This window comes from Oncorhynchus nerka, linkage group LG16 (genome assembly GCF_034236695.1).
Source record: "Oncorhynchus nerka isolate Pitt River linkage group LG16, Oner_Uvic_2.0, whole genome shotgun sequence".
Lineage (NCBI taxonomy): Eukaryota > Metazoa > Chordata > Actinopteri > Salmoniformes > Salmonidae > Oncorhynchus > Oncorhynchus nerka.
Window position 1 is genome coordinate 1,527,501 of NC_088411.1, and position 19,272 is coordinate 1,546,772.

Sequence of the window (19,272 nt, forward strand, 5' to 3'; positions counted from 1 at the left end):
CTGCCTAGCCAGATGTAGCTCAATCTTGGGTGCAATGATCACGTTCCCGCACTGACTGACTGTGTGGAGGCTCATTAATTTAATGTTACGTTAGCCTACATGCTACACTAGAAAAGTTATACATTTTATAGCTGTTGGCTATATTAGCCACGACTTACCGTTCTTTGTGCAGATTCAAACGTCGAACAAAGTTGTAAATTGTTGTTCCTCCGTCTGTAGTTTTCTTCCTACATGTTTTGCAAGTTGCAATCCGTTTTTTGTTAATAGAGCATCATCTTTATATCCAAAAATAATAATTTGGGGTATCATCTTTCCAAGGGCTCCATCTGAATTCACTCGCCGACGTTCCTCTGCACTGCCAGGCACAACTTTTTCTCAGCTGGCACAATTTCCAAATGTAATCCGTTAAATGAAGAGTTGATGCGCTGCACACTTTTGTTAATAGCATCATTTTTAATATTTGGGCTTGGTGATGGTATCTGGTGAGGGTATCTGGTGAGGGTATCAAGTGAGGTCGAGTCAAAAGGCTCAAGTCCAAGTCAAGTCACGAGTCATTGGTGTTAAAGTCAAAGTTGCAAGTCATCATATTTGTGACTCGAGTCTGACTCGAGTCCAAGTCATGTAACTCGAAACCACACCTCTGGTAAATAGTCATGCTAACATGACTGTAAAATAAATGTAATGATTTTTGTGTACAAAAATATATATATATGAAAAATATTCAGCCACTCTTGGAGGAAAACAGAATACAGTGAAGACGTAGTAGGTTTCTTTTTCTTATCAAAAGCCAACACTTTCCACCTTTAAAATCAATCGATGTGCTATGAAATAGAACACAGCAAACTTGGAGATTTTCATGAAGCAATGTAGTAAATTGTATTCCTGTGGTCCATTAAAATCACAGCTTTTCAACTCACACTATTATGTGTTACCACTATTATACCACAGATTTACTAACAACAATCTGATGCTCGCAATCCCTCCATCCCTCTGTTTGGGATTAGAAAGGCATTGAATGAGAGATTAGGGAGGAAGAATAGAACCGAGGGAGGAGTGGTCAGAATGGTTGAATAAGGGAGGAATCCACCAAGTCTCCACATCGGTCAACTGTGCCTAACTAAATGTATCCTATCCTCTCATTGACAGATCTTGTCCGGTCCAGTCCATTCGTCAGTCCCAGGGCCAGCACAGGGGGGTCGCTCCGGAGGCCAGAGCCCATCCGGACCGGGACCCTGTGATGTCGCACTGACTGACCCCCCTCTCTGCGAATGACCAGCAAGCATCTGAGGGTGGGGCCCGCCTCAGTCTCGCATGATTGGCTGCTGGATGGAATTAAGGTGAATGGAACACATGCCCAAGGAGCAGGACCCTAACCTATCAGAGGGAGAAGAGAAACTGTGAGTCCCGCCCCCTACTTCCTAGTCTCAATCCTACAGGCTATGACCCTGCTGCTAACATCACGCGTGAATAGGTATCACATGGTCTTATCATTTTAGAGGTCGTCTGAGGAAAGTGTAGAATTACTGTGTGTTTTACCTTTTTGTTTTGAAAGTTTGCTCTCCGGTTTCTCTCTCTCGCTGTGCTTCTCGACTATGCTAGTATTTATTTTCTCTCATCCATCTCTTCCCTCTCTCCCGGCTCCCTCTATTTCTTCTCTCCGTTTCCATCTCTCTCTACCCTTTCTCTCTCTTTCCACTTTCTTTACTGTATGCAAGTTGAAACAGCTCCAAATAATTGATCTTGTTTTCTAAGGAACCTGTAAACTAGGCCTCCAGGCTTCCCAACCCTGAACCCTTGTGAGTGTGTAACTGCAACTTACAAACTGTACCGCTCAAAGACAGTCCGCCCTACACAAACATAGGCTGTTTCCCTGTTCATCATTAATTAAAACACAACATCAGTGAAATGGAAGCTCCTCTGTCTCAACCAGTCAGGCTGTGGCAGAGTGGAATGGGAATTTTTATCAAAGAGAAACCTGCTCTTGCTCAAAGGGCAAAACTATCATTCAATCTGATATGCCCCGGAGCGATTGGAGGCACAGCTCCACCTGGCTAGGATAGAATTATATCACATTCTGGTAGCGTAGCCTATAGTTTCATATAGTTGATAGTGATGATGTTTGTGTTCTGTTACTGTTGTGTTTATGTACACACTATACCCTATAATGACAAAGCAAAAACACGTTTTTGCAAATGTATTACAAATAAAAAACTGAAATATTACATTTACATAAGTATTCAGATCCTTTACTCAGTACTTTGTTGAAGCACCTTTGACAGCGATAACAGCCTCAAGTCTTCTTGGGTATGACGCTACAAGCTTGGCATACCTGTATTTGTGGAGTTTCTCCCATTCTTCTCTGCAGATCCTCTCAAGCTCTGTCAGGTTGGATGGGGAGTGTCGCTGCACAGATATTTTCAGGTCTCTCCAGAGATGTTAAATCGGATTCAAGTCCGGGCTCTGGCTGGGCCACTCAAGGACATTCCAAGACTTGTCCCGAAGCCACTCCTGCGTTGTCCTAGCTGTGTGCTTTGGGTCGTTGTCTTGTTGGAAGGTGAACCTTTGCCCCAGTCTGAGGTACTGAGCACTCCCTTTAAGAATAATGGAGGCCACCGTGTTCTTGGGGACCTTCAATGCTGGTACCCTTCCCCAACTATGTGCCTTGACACAATCATGTCTCAGAGCTCTACGGACAATTCCTTCGACCTCATGGCTTGTTTTTTGCTCTGACATGCGCTGTCAACTATGGGACCTTAGATAGACAGGTGTGTGCCTTTCTAAATCATATTCAATCAATTGAATTTACCACAGGTGGACTCCAATCAAGTTGTAGAAACTACTCACGCATGATCAATAGAAACAGGATGGTCTTAATTTAAGGTTAGGTTTAAGGTTAGGGGTAGGCATTAAGGTTAGCAGTGTGGTTAAGGTTAGTTTTAAAATATGATTTTATGACTGTAGCTGTGCCAGCTAGTGACCATTCTGCAGAGTTGCCTCCAGAATAATTAATACAGCGACAGATTAGCGTTTGATGAAAAACGCTAATCTGCCCACTTCTCCATCAAAGATAATAAAACAAAAACACTATAATAAATACCACAGTAATATCCGCAGAAACACTACAGTAAATGCTACAGTATACTACAGTCCTAAAAAACACTACAGTAAATACTACAGTATACTACAATCAGCAAAAACTAACGTTAACTGTAGTGTATATACTATGGTAATATTCTTTTACCACAGTATTTATACTATAACTTTAAATACTACAGCATACTATAGTAAATACTACAGTATTCACTGTAGTGTTTTTGCAGACTTTAGTCAGTGACTAGTACAGTAAAGTCAGCAAAAACACTACAGTGAATACCATAGTATTATTACCATAGTATGCTATAATATTTTTGTTCATGTGGGTGTGCTTGCACGTGTACCTGGGTGTGTGTGCATGTATGTGTGTGTATGTTGTTCCTTTGTGCTTGTGTCTGGTGTGTGTCATGGTTGTGACATATGGCCTCATGGAGAGGGTCTTTGGATCCCTGGAATGCTGTGTCAAATTCCCCGGTGCTGATCCCTGTGGCAAATTACCAGGGCGCAAATGAAAGGAAAGCCAGACTAGATTACTCAACCGCGATGGACACCTGTCGGTAGATTAGCAAGTGGGCTGGTGTGTGTCTGTGTGTGTGTGTGTGTGTGTGTGTGTGCACATGTGTTTGGGATTCTGTGGGTTTGTATGTGTCTGTGTGTATAGTGGACGTTCAGGGCTAAATTAAGCCTGCTGTTGCTGTGTTAATTAAAGAAGAGGAAGAATTAAAGAGCTTGCTAATCACATTGAAGTTGATTGAACGGTTTGCTACTGTAGTGGATTTCATTTAACCTCTCTAGGGTAGGGGGCAGCATTCGGAATTTTGGATGAAAAGCATGCCCAAATTAAACGGTGTGCTACTCGGGCCCTGAAGATATGATGTGCATATAACTGATAGATAAACACTCTAAAGTTTCCAAAACTGTTAAAATAGTGTCTGTGAGTATAACAGAACTGATTTAGCTGGCGAAAACCTGAGAAAAATCCATTCAGGAAGTAGTTTTTTCTTTGGTTTTGTAGTTTTCTATTCAACGCCATTACAGTATTGACTTAGGACTCTATTTGCAGTTCCTATGCCTTCCACTTAGATGTCAACAGTCTTTAGAAATCGTTTCAGGTTTGTATTCTTATAAATGAGGGAGTAAGACAAGTCTGAACAAGTGGACCTTACCGTGTCGCAGAGCTTTTTCATGCGCATGTGCATTTCTTGTTTACCTTTTATATTGACTACGTTATTGTCCGGTTGAAATATTATAGATCATTTAGGCTAAAAAACAACCTGAGGCTTGAATATAAACACTGTTTGACATGTTTCTATGAACTTTACGGATACAATTGGGATTTTTTTTGTCTGATTGTTTTGACTGCGTTTGAGCCTGTGGATTACTGAAGAAAACACACAAACAAAACAGAGTTTTTTGGGATATAAAGAGACTTCATCAAACAAAAGGAACATTTATTGAGTAAATGAATGTCTTCTGATTGCCACCATATGAAGATCATCAAAGGTAAGGGATTAATTTTATCTCTATTTCTGAGTTTTGTAACGCTTCTGCTTGGCTGGTTACTGTTTGTAAAAATTTGTCAACTGGGCTATGTTCTGGGCTAGGTATGTTCTGGGCTAGGTATGCTTTCGCCGAAAAGCATTTTATAAATATGACACTGTGGTTGGTTTAACAAGAAGTTAATCTTTAAACCTATGTAAAATATGTTTTGTTTTCTGAATTTTTATAATGAGCATTTCTGTAATTGAATTTGGCGCTCTGCAATCTCACTGGATGTTGGCCAGATGGGACGCTAGCATCCCACGTACCCTAGAGAGGTTAAGCTCTCCTTCACTGTGTTGTCCTTCTATACCTTTGAAGTGATATTGGGGTTAAAGGGATAGTTCAATAAATTGACAGATTTAGACATTTGTTTTCCCAGCCAAGTGTGATCAAATGCACGCAAACACACAAAAACACCCTTTAGTGGGGTGCAGGGACGAAAAAAGTTGGTATAAAAGAAATAGGGCTCAAACAACATGTAAAATAGTAAATAACGGCTACTTCTCAGAGAGTTTTGAACTGTCAAGAGGCATTAAAACAAGGGTGTCCACTGTCATCATATCTATTTGTTATGGCCATCTAAATGCTAGCTATTAAAATCAGATCCAATAACAACATTGGGGATTACAAAGCCAAGGCTGAAAAACAAAGGTGTCCATGTATGCCGATGAGTCAAGTTTTATATTAAGTCCGCAAGCTAGATCCCTGCAATGAAGATCTAGATAACTTTCCTGTACTTTCTGGACTAAAACCTAATTATGATAAGTGTACAATATTACATACTGGATCTTTAAATAATACAACTTTTACATTACCCTGCAGTTTACCTATAACATGGGCTGATGGTGAAGTAGATATACTTGGTATTCATATCACAAAATATATAAATAAGCTCTCCACAATAAATTTCATTAGAAAACTAGTGAACTAGACAAGATCCTGCAACCATGGAGAGGTAAATACCTGTCTATTTATGGAAAAATGCCCTGATTTAGTCCATAGTCATATCTCAGTTTTCTCACTTACTTATGGCGCTGCCTACTCCTGATGATTCGTTTTTCAAATCATATGATCAAATAATATTTCACTTTTTCTGGGACGCTAAACCAGACAAAATAAAACATGCCTATCTATATCATGAATATCAATTGGGTGGGTTGAGATTATTACATATAAAAGCACTAAACCTCTCTGAAAGCTTCACTTATTCAAAAGTTTTACTTGAACCCTAAATGGTTCTCAAGTAGATAACTAAGAAAAGCTCTTCCATTGATTAAAAATGGCCTTTTTTGTCTTTGTGCAGATTGCCATGTCTCATTTTCGATTAATTGAGTATAGCTCTTTTTCAAACAAGCATTGCAGAGCTGGCTACAATTTCAATTCCATCCCAATGAAAGATAGAACAAATATTACAACAAATATTATGGCTGAACTCAAATGTGCTGGTTGTTAACAGTGTGCACCTTATCTCTCCTTTCACATCCAAACTGGATCGATATTTGGTTTCAATGCAGACGAGAGCACTGCTGAATCAAGCTTCACGAAGATATGAGCTGGTGAAGGGTACCATGAGCGTTAATGCTTAAGGCAGGTTATTCTCTTTGAGTCAGAAAGAAAAACTCCTCCTAGTGACCCGTGAATGCATTGTCTGCAGCATTCGGTCACATGACAGCTCGAAAAGCCTCACTTGACTGTTGCACTAGAATGATTCCAATTCAAGCGAAATGGTCAAGTGCGGCCTTTTCCCACAGCCTTTTCCCGCCAAGGGCACTCTCTGGTTGAATTTCATCTTTTAGATTTCAATCATTTTTCATTTAGATTTTTAAGGTTAACCACATTACAATGATTTTTAGATACAAATACAATATATATATATATATATATATATATATATATATATATATACTGTATATAGAGTTGAAGTCTGAAGTTTACATACACCTTAACCAAATACAGTTTTTCACAATTCCTGACATTTAAATCCCTGTCTTAGGTCAGTTAGGATCACCACTTTTTTTAAGAATGTGAAATGTCAGAATAATAGTAGAGAGAATTATTTATTTCAGTTTTTATTTCTTTCATCACATTCCCAGTGGGTCAGAAGTTTACATAGACTCAATAGTATTTGGTAGCATTGCCTTTAAATTGTTTAACTTGTGTCAAACGTTTCAGGTAGCCTTCCACGAGCTTCCTGTAACGGCTCTCATTGGTGGTAGGAAGAGTAGACCAAAGCCCAGTGTGGAAAGTGTTCATGATTCTTTTATTCAAAAAACACTCAAACAAAATAACAAAGTGAAAACGAAAGCGCACAGTTCTGTCAGGATAAGACACTAAACAGAAAACAAGATCCCACAACCGAATGGTGGGGAAAAGGGCTGCCTAAGTATGATCCCCAATCAGAGACAACGATAGACAGCTGCCTCTGATTGGGAACCACACTTGGCCGAAAACATAGAATTTCCCACCCGAGTCACACCCTGACCTAACCAAACATAGAGAACAATAAGGATCTCTAAGGTCAGGGCGTGACAGTACCCCCCCCAAAGGTGCGGACTCTGACCGCAAACCTGAACCTATAGGGGAGGGTCCGGGTGGGCATCTACTCTCGGTGGAGGCTCCGGTGTGGGACGCAGACCCCGCTCCGCTTGAGGCTCCCCCCACTTTGGTGTCGCCTCTGGTGCAGGGATTGTCGCCGGGACCTCCGGACGGTAGATAGTCGTCGGGACTCCAGGCTAGGAACCCCCCTGTGAGCTCCGGACTGGAGACCCTTGCTGCAGGCTCCGGACTGGGGACCGTCGCGTCGCTGGAGGCTTCGGACTGGGGTGCGTCTCTGGAGGCTCCGGACTGGGGAGCGTCGCTGAAGGCTCCAGACTGGGGACCGTCGCTGGAGGCTCCGGACTGGGGACCATCGCTGGAGGCTCTGGACTGAGGACCGTCGCTGGGGGCTCCGGACTGAGGACCATTGCTGGAGGCTCCTTTCCCTGGCTCATCACTACAGGCTCCGGGCCATGGATCATCACTGGAGGCTTCGTGCCATGGATCATCACTGCAGACTCCGGGCCAGACTCCGGGCCAAAGTGTTCATGATTCTTTTGTTCAAAAACCACTCAAACAAAATATCAAAAGCGAAAACGAAAACGCACAGTTCTGTCAGGCTAAGACACTAAACAGAAAACAAGATCCACAACCTAATGGTGGGAAAAAGGAATGCCTAAGTATGATCCCCAATCAGAGACAACGATAGACAGCTGCCTCTGGTTAGGAACCACACTAGGCCAAAAACAAAGAAACAGAAAACATAGAATTTGCCACCCGAGTCACACCCTGACCTAACCAAACATAGAGAATAATAAGGATCTCTAAGGTCAGGGCGTGACACTTCCCACAAGTTGGTTGAATTTTGGCCCATTCCTCCTGCCAGAGCTGGTGTAACTGAGTCAAGTTTGTAGGCCTCCTTGCTCGCACCTTTTTGTTTCATCAGACCAGAGGACATTTCTCCAAAAAGTATGATCTTTGTCCCCATGTGCAGTTGCAAATCGTAGTCTGGCTTTTTTATGGTGGTTTTGGAGCAGTGGCTTCTTCCTTGTTGAGCGGCCTATCAGGTTATGCTGATACAGGACTCGTTTTACTGTGGATATAGATACTTTTGTGCCTGTTTCCTACAGCATCTTCACAATGTCCTTTGCTGTTGTTCTGGGATTGATTTGCACTTCTCGCACCAAAGTATGTTCATCTCTAGTAGCGTGGTTGCGTGATCCCATGGTGTTTATACCTGCATACTATTGTTTGTACAGATGAACGTGGTACCTTCATGCGTTTGGAAATTGCTCCCAAGGATAAACCAGAATTGTGGAGGTCTCCAATTATTTTCTGAGGTCTTTGGCTGATTTCTTTTGATTTTCCCATGATGTCAAGCAAAGAGGCACTGATTTTGAAGGTAGGCCTTGAAATACATCCACAGGTACACCGCCAATTGACTCAAATTATGTCAATTAGCCTATCAGAAGCTTCTAAAGCCATGGCATAATTTTCTGGAATTTTCCAAGCTGTTTAAAGGCACAGTCAACTTAGTGTATGTAAACTTCTGACCCACTGTAATAGTGATGCAGTGAATTATATGTGAAATAATCTGTCTTTAAACAATTGTTGGAAAAATTACTTGTGTCATGCACGAAGTAGATGTCCTAACCGACTTGCCAAAACTATAGTTTGTTAAGAAATGTGTGGAGTGGTTGAAAAATTAGTCTCCAACCTAAGTGTATGTAAACTTCCGACTTCAACTTTACCTGTATTTATGTGAAAGATGTTTGAAAAGGATATTTTGGTCTTAAATTATATTGTAAATGGTAATGGTAGAGTTATGTCTTTCATGAAGTTATCAGAATTGTACAGGAAGGTCTGCTCAATGCGGAGGAATAAAAATCGCATAAATAGGAAAGTATACCAGTTTCATTTGAAGACCAAGATGTTGACAACTGTGCCATACAGATTGCAAAATAGTTGGGAAGAGATTTTTGATGTACCAATTTCATGGTACAGGGTGTATGAGATATATGAGAAAAATGAAATAACACAAGATTCAAGACTTCGTGCTGTTCAGCTAAAATTATTATATAGAATTCTTGCCACCAACAAACTGTTGAATATTTGGGGCATAAAATAATCTAAACTCTGCAGATTTTGTTGTGAGGATACAGAATCAATAGACCATTTATTTTGGTATTGCCCTCAAGTAGCCTGTTTCTGGACTCAGGTTCAGGAATGGCTGAAAATGCATAACGTTGACCTGAAATTGACCCTAGAAATAGTACTGTTAGGAGATCTGGAGAGACCAGGTCAGTCAATTACTAATATACTAATACTCTTAGGAGATCTGGAGAGACCAGGTCAGTCAATTACTAATATACTAATACTCTTAGGAGATCTGGAGAGACCAGGTCAGTCAATTACTAATATACTAATACTCTTAGGAGATCTGGAGAGACCAGGTCAGTCAATTACTAATATACTAATACTCTTAGGAGATCTGGAGAGACCAGGTCAGTCAATTACTAATATACTAATACTCTTAGGAGATCTGGAGAGACCAGGTCAGTCAATTACTAATATACTAATACTCTTAGGAGATCTGGAGAGACCAGGTCAGTCAATTACTAATATACTAATACTCTTAGGAGATCTGGAGAGACCAGGTCAGTCAATGACTAATATACTAATACTGTTAGGAGATCTGGAGAGACCAGGTCAGTCAATGACTAATATACTAATACTGTTAGGAGATCTGGAGAGACCAGGTCAGTCAATGACTAATATACTAATACTGTTAGGAGATCTGGAGAGACCAGGTCAGTCAATGACTAATATACTAATACTGTTAGGAGATCTGGAGAGACCAGGTCAGTCAATGACTAATATACTAATACTCTTAGGAGATCTGGAGAGACCAGGTCAGTCAATTACTAATATACTAATACTCTTAGGAGATCTGGAGAGACCAGGTCAGTCAATTACTAATATACTAATACTCTTAGGAGATCTGGAGAGACCAGGTCAGTCAATTACTAATATACTAATACTCTTAGGAGATCTGGAGAGACCAGGTCAGTCAATTACTAATATACTAATACTGTTAGGAGATCTGGAGAGACCAGGTCAGTCAATGACTAATGTACTAATACTGTTAGGAGATCTGGAGAGACCAGGTCAGTCAATTACTAATATACTAATACTCTTAGGAGATCTGGAGAGACCAGGTCAGTCAATTACTAATATACTAATACTGTTAGTGAAAGTATTTATCTTCAACTCACAATCTGTGGATTCTATTCAATAGATTGAAATTGTACGTTAAGCATCACAGCACAGTTGACAGATACATGTTGTGTAGAATTTCCGAAGAGGGTGGCCAGCAGAGATAGGTGGGATGGGTTGAGGGAAGCTGAGGGTTGGGATGTGGAATTGGAGACAAGTGGGAGTGGAGTTGCTGGGTGGGAGATGGAATGATGGTCAAAGATAAAAGTCAAAAGTAAAGTCAAAATAAAACATAATAAAAATTAAGTTTTAATGACACTGAGGGGCAGTGTTTTTACAGCTAATGCCGGTTTGGCTGAGGCTGATGCCGTGCAGGTGTTTGTACACATTCATATGCACACACTCTCATTCAAATACATGCATACACACACATATGTAATAGTGCCAGACATGCACTCAAATATATACAATTGGCATTGCTGTTATGATTTCAGTTGTCCTTGATGTCCTTTGTTTTGTGTTATTGCATTTAAGTTCGCTGTTTTCTTTTGTCTTTTTCTTTTTTCTCTGTAGTTCATTTTCTTGGTTGTTGGTGTATTGGGGGGTTACTGTGGGTCGGGTCTCGGAAGTTTGAGGGACAGCTATTAGGGAACTGTCAGGGGATCTTGGAGGGTTTGGGTCCCCGTTTTTTTGGGCCTGGTTGGAGATCTGCCGACGTGCCCTTGAGCAGGGCGTTGACCCTGGATGCTTCTGTGTGTCGCTCTGAATGGGAGTCTGTTGGATGACTGGTATGGTGTAGTTGTTGAGCGGCTTCACTGCAGGTATATTGTATGTTTTGGATATTCAATCAAATATTTGTATGAAATTCCAATTATTATTATTTTTTTTTACTACGCTTGGATCCTGCAAGGATCTTCGTCAGGTTAGGGTCTAAATTATTGTTTGTTTATTAATAAAAAGGTACGTGGTAGAGCTTATGAGTGTGCAACATTTGTTTCCTTACCTTGAAAGCAGTCTATGAACAAGGAGTGACTGCAATCTACTCTTTGGTTTTTGTTAAACTAGCCACTGTGGACCGCAGTCACTCCTGCTTTTCAAGTTAGGCAACACAAATTTAAATATAGCATTTTGCTGATCTATCCCTTTAACTGCACTGCTAAGGTGAGAGTAGCTCTTGTACTATTGCCCTTAATAATAACAATGGCATATAGTAATATTAGGTGTTGTGGTTTTGTGGGTGCTGATGGTAGCAAATGGCTTAGCATTAGCTTTTTTTGTTTCCTTATTGGTTTTGCTTTTCAACCTTGCCAAAAAAGGCAATGTCCTATGTAATGTTATGCAATTATAAGCTCCTTAACGCTGTTGTCAATGATGTTGCAAATGAAGTCAATGTACTGTTTAGTTGCTGATAAGATGGCGGAAATTGACGAGGTGTAGAGAGCACATTGACATACGGAGAGGGGCTGGGTTATCATTCTACAGCTGGAATCAAATGCACACATACACACACACACGCACGCACGCACGCACGCACACATCCACTCCATTCAGACAAGACAACAGCATTTGTATTTCGACACATTTTTGCAGTCTGAAAACGACCGACTTCAGTTGAGAGATCCATTCAAACAAGCCTTTTTATGAATAGATAACAGCCATCTAGCACATTGCATTTGACCTTCTTGAACTCCTCCAGCCTCTGTGGCTCTGTTTAATTCAATTGCCATACCAAACAATGCAATTGAAGTCACTGGAGACATAAACAAGATTTTGGCCCAATTGGCTTTTCCTTGCCCTGCTGACGTCAGGATTTCCCACCATGGCTTCGCTGTACGAGCTTTGTCCTCTCAATATTGCTTTTATGACTTCCTTGTGTCATATGGAAATGAATAGCAGTAGATGTGATGCTCAGGTTGATAACGAACAATATGAAAAGCAACAATGCCTGTAGTACCCTATTGTTATCTTGTTACGCATTCATTGGACATGTAAGACAAACAATGTTACGATTTCCTTTTGGCATGGGCCTCAATCATAACCAGAATCATAATTGCTTGCTGTTTCCCTCTCTCTTGGTTTCTTTTTCTCTCTCTCAAGTCAGTAATGACAAGGATTAACCTCTTCAAACCAATCCACACACATCACCACAAGAGGCCAGTCCTAGACAGACAGACAGACAGACAGACAGACAGACAGACAGACAGACAGACAGATGTGCATGTGTGTATGACCTACTCTCAATACTTATTTTCCACCATAATTGGCAAATAAATTCATTAGAAATCCTACAATGTGATTTTCTGGATTTTTTTCTCTCTCATTTTGTCTGTCATAGTTGAAGTGTACCTATGATGAAAATGACAGGCCTCTCTAATCTTTTAAAGTGGGAGAACTTGCACAATTGGTGGCTGACTAAATACTTTTTTGCCCCACTGTATATTAAAGTCAGCCTTCCATGAAAGTACCACAACTTGTTTCCTTTAGTATTAGTATTTCAGTGCCCGAAAACTTGAGTCACACGAAATCACATCTGTGCCAGTTTAAAGGCGTCAGTCAATCTACTTGTAAGTTTGATTATATTTCTTTGTTGTTTCTTCACTCGAGTATTGCCAATCTCTGTTTTTGCCTCAGAATTGTTTTGAAGCGCAAAACTGGGTTGTTGGCAATTAGCTACGTTTGGAAATAGCCCTCATTTCAAGTTATTGAGCTTTTGGCTCCGTCGCTGAGGTACAAGAATAGACCCATCGAGCCTGCCTTGAGGTCAGAGCTGACAGCTACCTGTTTGTTGCCATATCAGCCTACCTTCAATCATCCCCAAACCTGCTGTCAACCCCTCAGGTGGAGAGGCTGGCCCACAGCCAATCATGAGCATGGGTGGGTCTAACAGGAGAGTGAGAGCCACAGACACACGAGAGAGAGTGAGAAAATGACCGTGAAAAGCACAGCGTTGAGATTGTAGGAGGGATTCAGAGGAACAGATCAGCCAGAGAGAGTCTGCAGGGATTCATACAGAGAGAGAGAGACTGTGAGAGTGAAAAAGAGAGGCAGAGTGGGTGTGTGTGCTAGCAAGCCAAGGTCTTTTCGGAGCTAAACATAGCAAGGTTGGCAGCAGTGTCAGTGTACAGTAGATGTGACTCGTATTTGCCAGCGCTGTTTGAGGCCAGCAACTCTTCTCGCCATGCATATTCTACACTCGCACTGCGTCATAAGGTCAGAAATTGTCTTCTTTTTTGGACTGTCAACTTTTGTTTAGCAGATGAATTGTCTCGTGTTGGTGTTGTTGGGTGTCTGCTGTGTTGTTGTAGTTTTGGGCACAGGAATGATGGTACATAGGAAATAGGTCATGTTGCTTGCTTTACTTCTTGAGTAAAGAAAGCATTACTTTAAGGGTTCTTTAAAGGTTCCGACAAGGCACTTGGCCCCCAAATGGTACAAATGTGTAGCCTCACCATTTAAATGTGAAATCATTTGTTTGTTTTGTAAAAGATCCGTGCACAGTATTTTTTTCCCTTCTTTTTCACTCTCTCTCGCCTCAGCAGAAGACTTGAGCTGTGAAGCTCTGAAGGGCATTTTTTTGATAGAGCACAACAGAAAGCGTTAAGAGGGGACTGGACGCTAGGCTAGCTACTTCTGAGGGCTCCGCTAAAGTGATAAGCTCCTCAGTCTCTGTCTTGCTTGACTGTGGTGATGGAGGTTGTGTATTTCTGAATGGATTACCTGAGAAGTGATGTTGTTAATGGAGGCTTGGAAGGTGGCAGTGGCATCCCTAGAGTAAGTCTATTGACTTTTTTTTTTATTCTTTTTTTTTTTGCCTTTATTTAACTAGGCAAGTCAGTTAAGAACAAATTCTTATTTTCAATGATGGTCTAGGGACAGTGGGTTAACTGCCTTGTTCAGGGGCAGAACGATAGATGCTTACCTTGTCAGCTCAGGGATTTGATCTTGCAACCTTTTGGTTATTAGTCCAACGCTCTAACCACTAGGCTACCTGCCGCCCCGTCCCCTTCCGTAGGGAGTGGGATGAGTTTTATTGGTGGGGTTGGTGGGCGATGGGGGTCGTGAGTAGGTGCGTGTGTGCGTAGCAGATGTGAAGACCCTGGTTGGGGAAACAGGGACGGAACTTTTTCTGTCTCTGTGTGTATGTATCAGGATACTAAGTGGTGTGTGTGTGTGTGTGTGCGTGCGTGCGTGTGTGTGTGTGTGTGTGTGTGTGTGTGTGTGTGTGTGTGTGTGTGTGTGTGTGTGTGTGTGTGTGTGAGTGAGTGCTGTGCATGCTTGTGTAGTCGTACGACACAGGCAGCATCAGAAGGCCGCAGGGTGGGAGGCTGTACTGTCAGTGGGTTGACAATTTGATGGCTATCACCCCGGGCATCAGCATATCTGATGGCTTTTGATGAGGAAGCCAGAGCTGGGAGTGACATTTACCGTTGGCTATCACCCAATGACAACGCTATACTTGCTGCATTGTTGTTACAGCTGGACATGTTCTATCGGTTCATCCCATAGTGGCACTCGATGGTTGATATATACATACTAGATGACTGATAGGGGGCGCCTTGTTGAAGCCACCATCTTGGTACCCATTGTAAAAAAGTATTTTCTATGCTATAGAAATGCCTTTATTAATGTCTACAAACATTTCTGATAGGATTATTCTATTACAGACACGTTCGTACATACTTTGAAATTGTATTATGTCAGCTAGACATACAAATAAAAACAATGCAGAGTTTTTTAAAAAGTAAGAAGAATTTGCTAAATAAACTAAAGGAAAAATAGTAACACAAAACAACAATGACGAGGCTATATACAAGGGGTCAATGTGCAGGGGTACTGGTTACATGTAGGTAGGGATAAAGAGACTATGTATGCATAGATAATAAACAGAGAGTAGCAGCAGCGTATGTGAAGAGTGTGAAGGAATGTCAATATGCATGTGTGTGTGTGTGTGTGTGTGTGTGTGTGTGTGTGTGTGTGTGTGTGTGTGTGTGCGTGTGTGTGTGTTTTGGAGTGTCAGTGTAGTATGTGTGAGTGTGGGGTTAGAGTCCTGTGAGTGTACATCGAGACTGTGCAAGAGAGTCAGTGCAAAACATTTTAATAGATAAGAATAAAATAAAGGGGGGGTCGATGTAAATAGTTCGGTGGGTGGCCATTTGATTAACAGTTCAACAGTTTAATTGCTTGGGGGTAGAAGCTGTTAAGGAGCCTTTTGGTCCCAGACTTGGCTCTCCGGTACCGCTTGCCGTGTGGTAGCAGAAAGAACAGTCTATGACTTGGGTGGATGGAGTCTGACCATTTTTAGGGTGTTTCTCTGACAACGCCTGGTATTGAGGTCCTGGATGGCAGGAAGCTCGGCCCCAGTGATGTACTGGGCCGTACCCACTACCCTCTGTAGCATCTTGTGGTCGGATGCCGAGCAGTTGCCATACCAAGCGGTGATGCAACCAGACAGGATGTTCTCGATGGTACAGCTGTAGAACTTTTTGAGGATCTGACGTCCCATGCCAAATCTTTTCAGCCTCCCGAGGGGAAATAGTCATTGTCGAGCCCTCTTTATGATTGTCTTGGTGTGTTTGGACCATGATAGTTCGTTGGTGATGTGGACTCCAAGGAACTTGAAGCTCTCGACCTGCTCCACTACAGCCCTGATGATGTGAATGGTTGCATACTCGACCCTCCTTTTCCTGTCGTCCACGATTAGCTCCTTTGTCTTAACCACGTTGAGGGAGAGGTTGTTGTCCTGGCACCACACTGCCAAGTTTCTGACTTCCCCCCTATAGGCGGTCTCATCGTTGTCGGTGATCAGGCCTACCACCATTGTGCGTGGCTACGCAGTCGTGGGTGAACGGGGAGTACAGGAGGGGACTAAGTATGCACCAGGGTCGGCGTGGCTAATGTGTAGCTCTGTCAGGTTGGATGGGGAGCGTCACTGCACAGCTATTTTCAGGTCTCTCCAGAGATGTTTGATCGGGTTCAAGTCCAGCCTCTGGCTGTGCCACTCAAGGACATTCAGAGACTTGTCCCGAAGCCACTGCTGCGTTGTCTTGGCTGTGTGCTTAGAGTCGTTGTCCTGTTGGAAGGTGAACCTTTTCCCAAGTGTGAGGTCCTGAGCACTCTGGAGCAGGTTTTCATCAAGGATCTCTCTGTACTTTGCTCTGTTAATCTTTCCTTCAATCCTGACTAGTCTCCCAGTCCCTGCCATTAGAAACCATTCCCACAGCATGATACTCCCACCACCATGCATGACTGTAGGAATGGTATTGGCCAGGTGATGAGCGGTGCCTGGTTTCCTCCAGACGTGACGCTTGGCATTCAGGCCAAATAGTTCAATCTTGGTATCATCAGACCAGAGAATCTTGTTTCTCATGGTCTGAGAGTCCTTTAGGTGCCTTTTGGCAAACTCCAAGTGGGCTGTCATATGCCTTTTACTGAGGAGTGGCTTCCATCTGGTCACTCTACCATAAAGGCCTGATTGGTGCAGTGCTGCAGAGATGGTTGTCCGTCTAGAAGGTTCTCCCATCTCAACAGAGGAACTCTGGAGCTTTGTCAGAGTGACCACCGGGTTCTTAGTCACCTCCCTGACCAAGGCCCTTATCCCCGACTGCTCAGTTTGGCTGGGTGGCCAGCTCTAGGAAGAGTATTGGTGGTTCTTCCATTTAAGAATGATGGAGGCCACCAGTTTCTTGGGGACATTCAATGCTGCAGAAATGTTTTGGTACTCTTCCCCAGATCTGTGCCACGACACAAATCCTGTCTCGGATTTCTACGGACAATTCCTTCAACCTCATGGCTTGGTTTTTGCTCTGACACTGTCAACTGTGGGACCTTATATAGAGAGGTGTGTGTCTTTCCAAATCATGTCCAATCAATTGAAGTTACCACAGGTGGACTCCAATCAAGTTGTCGAAACATCTCAAGGATGATGAATGGAATATATTTGTATATATTTATTTATATATATATATTTTTTTTAACATATTTTTTGAAGGTTTTTCTTTGTCATTATGGGGTATTGTGTGTAGATTGATGAGAAAAAAGCATATTTAATTAACGAGGCTGCAATGTAACAAAATGTTGAAAAAGTGAAGGGGTCTGAACTTTTTACCGGTCTCTCATCCTGTCATATCTAGCATGAAAGCAGTCATACATATATATTGCAGCCCTATAAACGTGTCTACTTGTTATTTGTGGCCCTTTTTGGTTGAGTGTCAAATGACCTCACGCTGTTGTAAAATAAGTCACTTTATTCCTGTTTGGGTTTGCAGAGTCGCAAATCACATGCGCTTCATTACAAGTACTGAATTTAAGTTGGAAAAAAATTGATTGCCCCAATTAGCCATTTCTCTATTAAACATTTAAGGGTGTTTTTACATTTCGTCCTCTTCAAAAGAACCATCTCAGTCCTCTTTAACACTAGATCCGCCAAGACGGTCAATCTGACCGTTTTCAATTTTGGAATTTCAATAACTTCATTTCAATAAAAACCTTGAACCCACCTGTCCCTGACTTCTCCTAAATATGTGTATTTTACACTCTAGCAGTACTTTCGGACAAATTTCATAAAAGACAACAACTTTCTGAGCATGTCATCCTCAAAGCGCCATGACTGCATATTTAGTAGAATAGCCGGGCCTCGAAGAGCACCAATAGCCACCAGTCCAATAAATCCATTCAACTAGAAAAGCCTGGGCTAATTGGACCCCCCTTCGTGACAATGTCATTTGTTTGTGTTTATGAAGGTGTTAGGTAACACTAGAATACAAAATGTAAATACTTAAAAGAACATAACATGGTTTATGTTACTGTAAACGATACAGTATGACTCATGATGAAGTCTCTCCTGCTCATGGGTGTTATTCATCCGCTGCTTGAGCAACACGTGTGCGTCGACAGCAGCCAAATCAAGCATGTTGTAAAACAGTTTATCCATCCTCCTGTCATCTCATACAGCCATGCCATCTGATCTGAAACATTATCCGACTCTCGCTCACCTGCTGCCCGATACGGATCCTTTCCCAGATATGGAAAGCCGTTCACCACGAATCAGAATAATAATCATCAGAGATCTCATGATCCATTTATTCCCCGCCATCTGAGTCCGTTTTCATTCAGATCTTGTAAGCAAGGCTAACGCAGCATGTGCGTCCTTTTCGTTCTGGGCTTGCCATTGTAAGTTATGCACGCTCTCACTGTGTAGCCTACTCCAAGTTTTATTCGCCTACTAGACTAATATACCTGCTTGGTTTCAGTGGACTGATATATAGGATACACTGTTTTGAGATTTAGGAATAATTAGAATATATGGTAGAATGGCCCGAATGGCCTGTTCTTCCCTCTCACTCACCAAATCGGCCATTCTCTCCCATCATAATATACTCCATTTATTTAATCTTGTTGTTATATGTGTGACAATTTGTTTCGGTATAGTTTTGGTTCAGTTTCGAGGCAATTATCGGGGGGATTCTCAACTGGGCATATGGCACATTCAACTATCGGAGAAGAAGCGGAAAAGGCCGGGGAAACCATTCAAATGTTACATAGACTTATTTAGGAAAAGTCTAGGACGAGGGGGACATGACTTTAAAAATGGCAGAGTAATTAAACATTTACATTTGTTTTCAGTCATTGCAATGCGTTTTGCCTTTCTAGTACTAATATACACAATCACAAATAAATCCATTAATATTTAATGTAGGAAGGTCATAAAAAAAACATGAAACAAGGCAATGTATTTAAAAAGAACAGAGTAGCATGTTTTGAGTTGTATTTATCTGTGCTTAGTTGTCAAGGCTATGGCTATGCCATGCCAATGAAATAAACGTGTTCGTTTAGCAGACATCACAGGGCCTACCACAGTCAACACACATATTTTACAGTAAGAATATA

The 19,272-nt window shown here is 41.8% G+C and overlaps 1 protein-coding gene across 4 annotated transcripts in view; it reads left to right on the plus strand.

Annotated features, from left to right (window-relative positions):
* Window positions 1-19,272, plus strand: part of LOC115143886 (thyroid hormone receptor alpha-like) — a 218,711-nt gene that overhangs the window by 162,798 nt on the left and 36,641 nt on the right. For 2 of the 4 annotated variants that reach the window (XM_029684327.2, XM_029684329.2), the window contains exon 3: window positions 1,147-1,397. In XM_029684327.2, coding sequence (XP_029540187.1) covers window positions 1,342-1,397 — 56 coding nt within the window. In that variant the 5' untranslated portion in view covers window positions 1,147-1,341. Of the gene's footprint in view, window positions 1-1,146; window positions 1,398-13,374; window positions 13,597-19,272 lie in introns of those variants that run through there. The other 2 variants (XM_029684328.2, XM_029684330.2) reach the window with 1 other exon arrangement.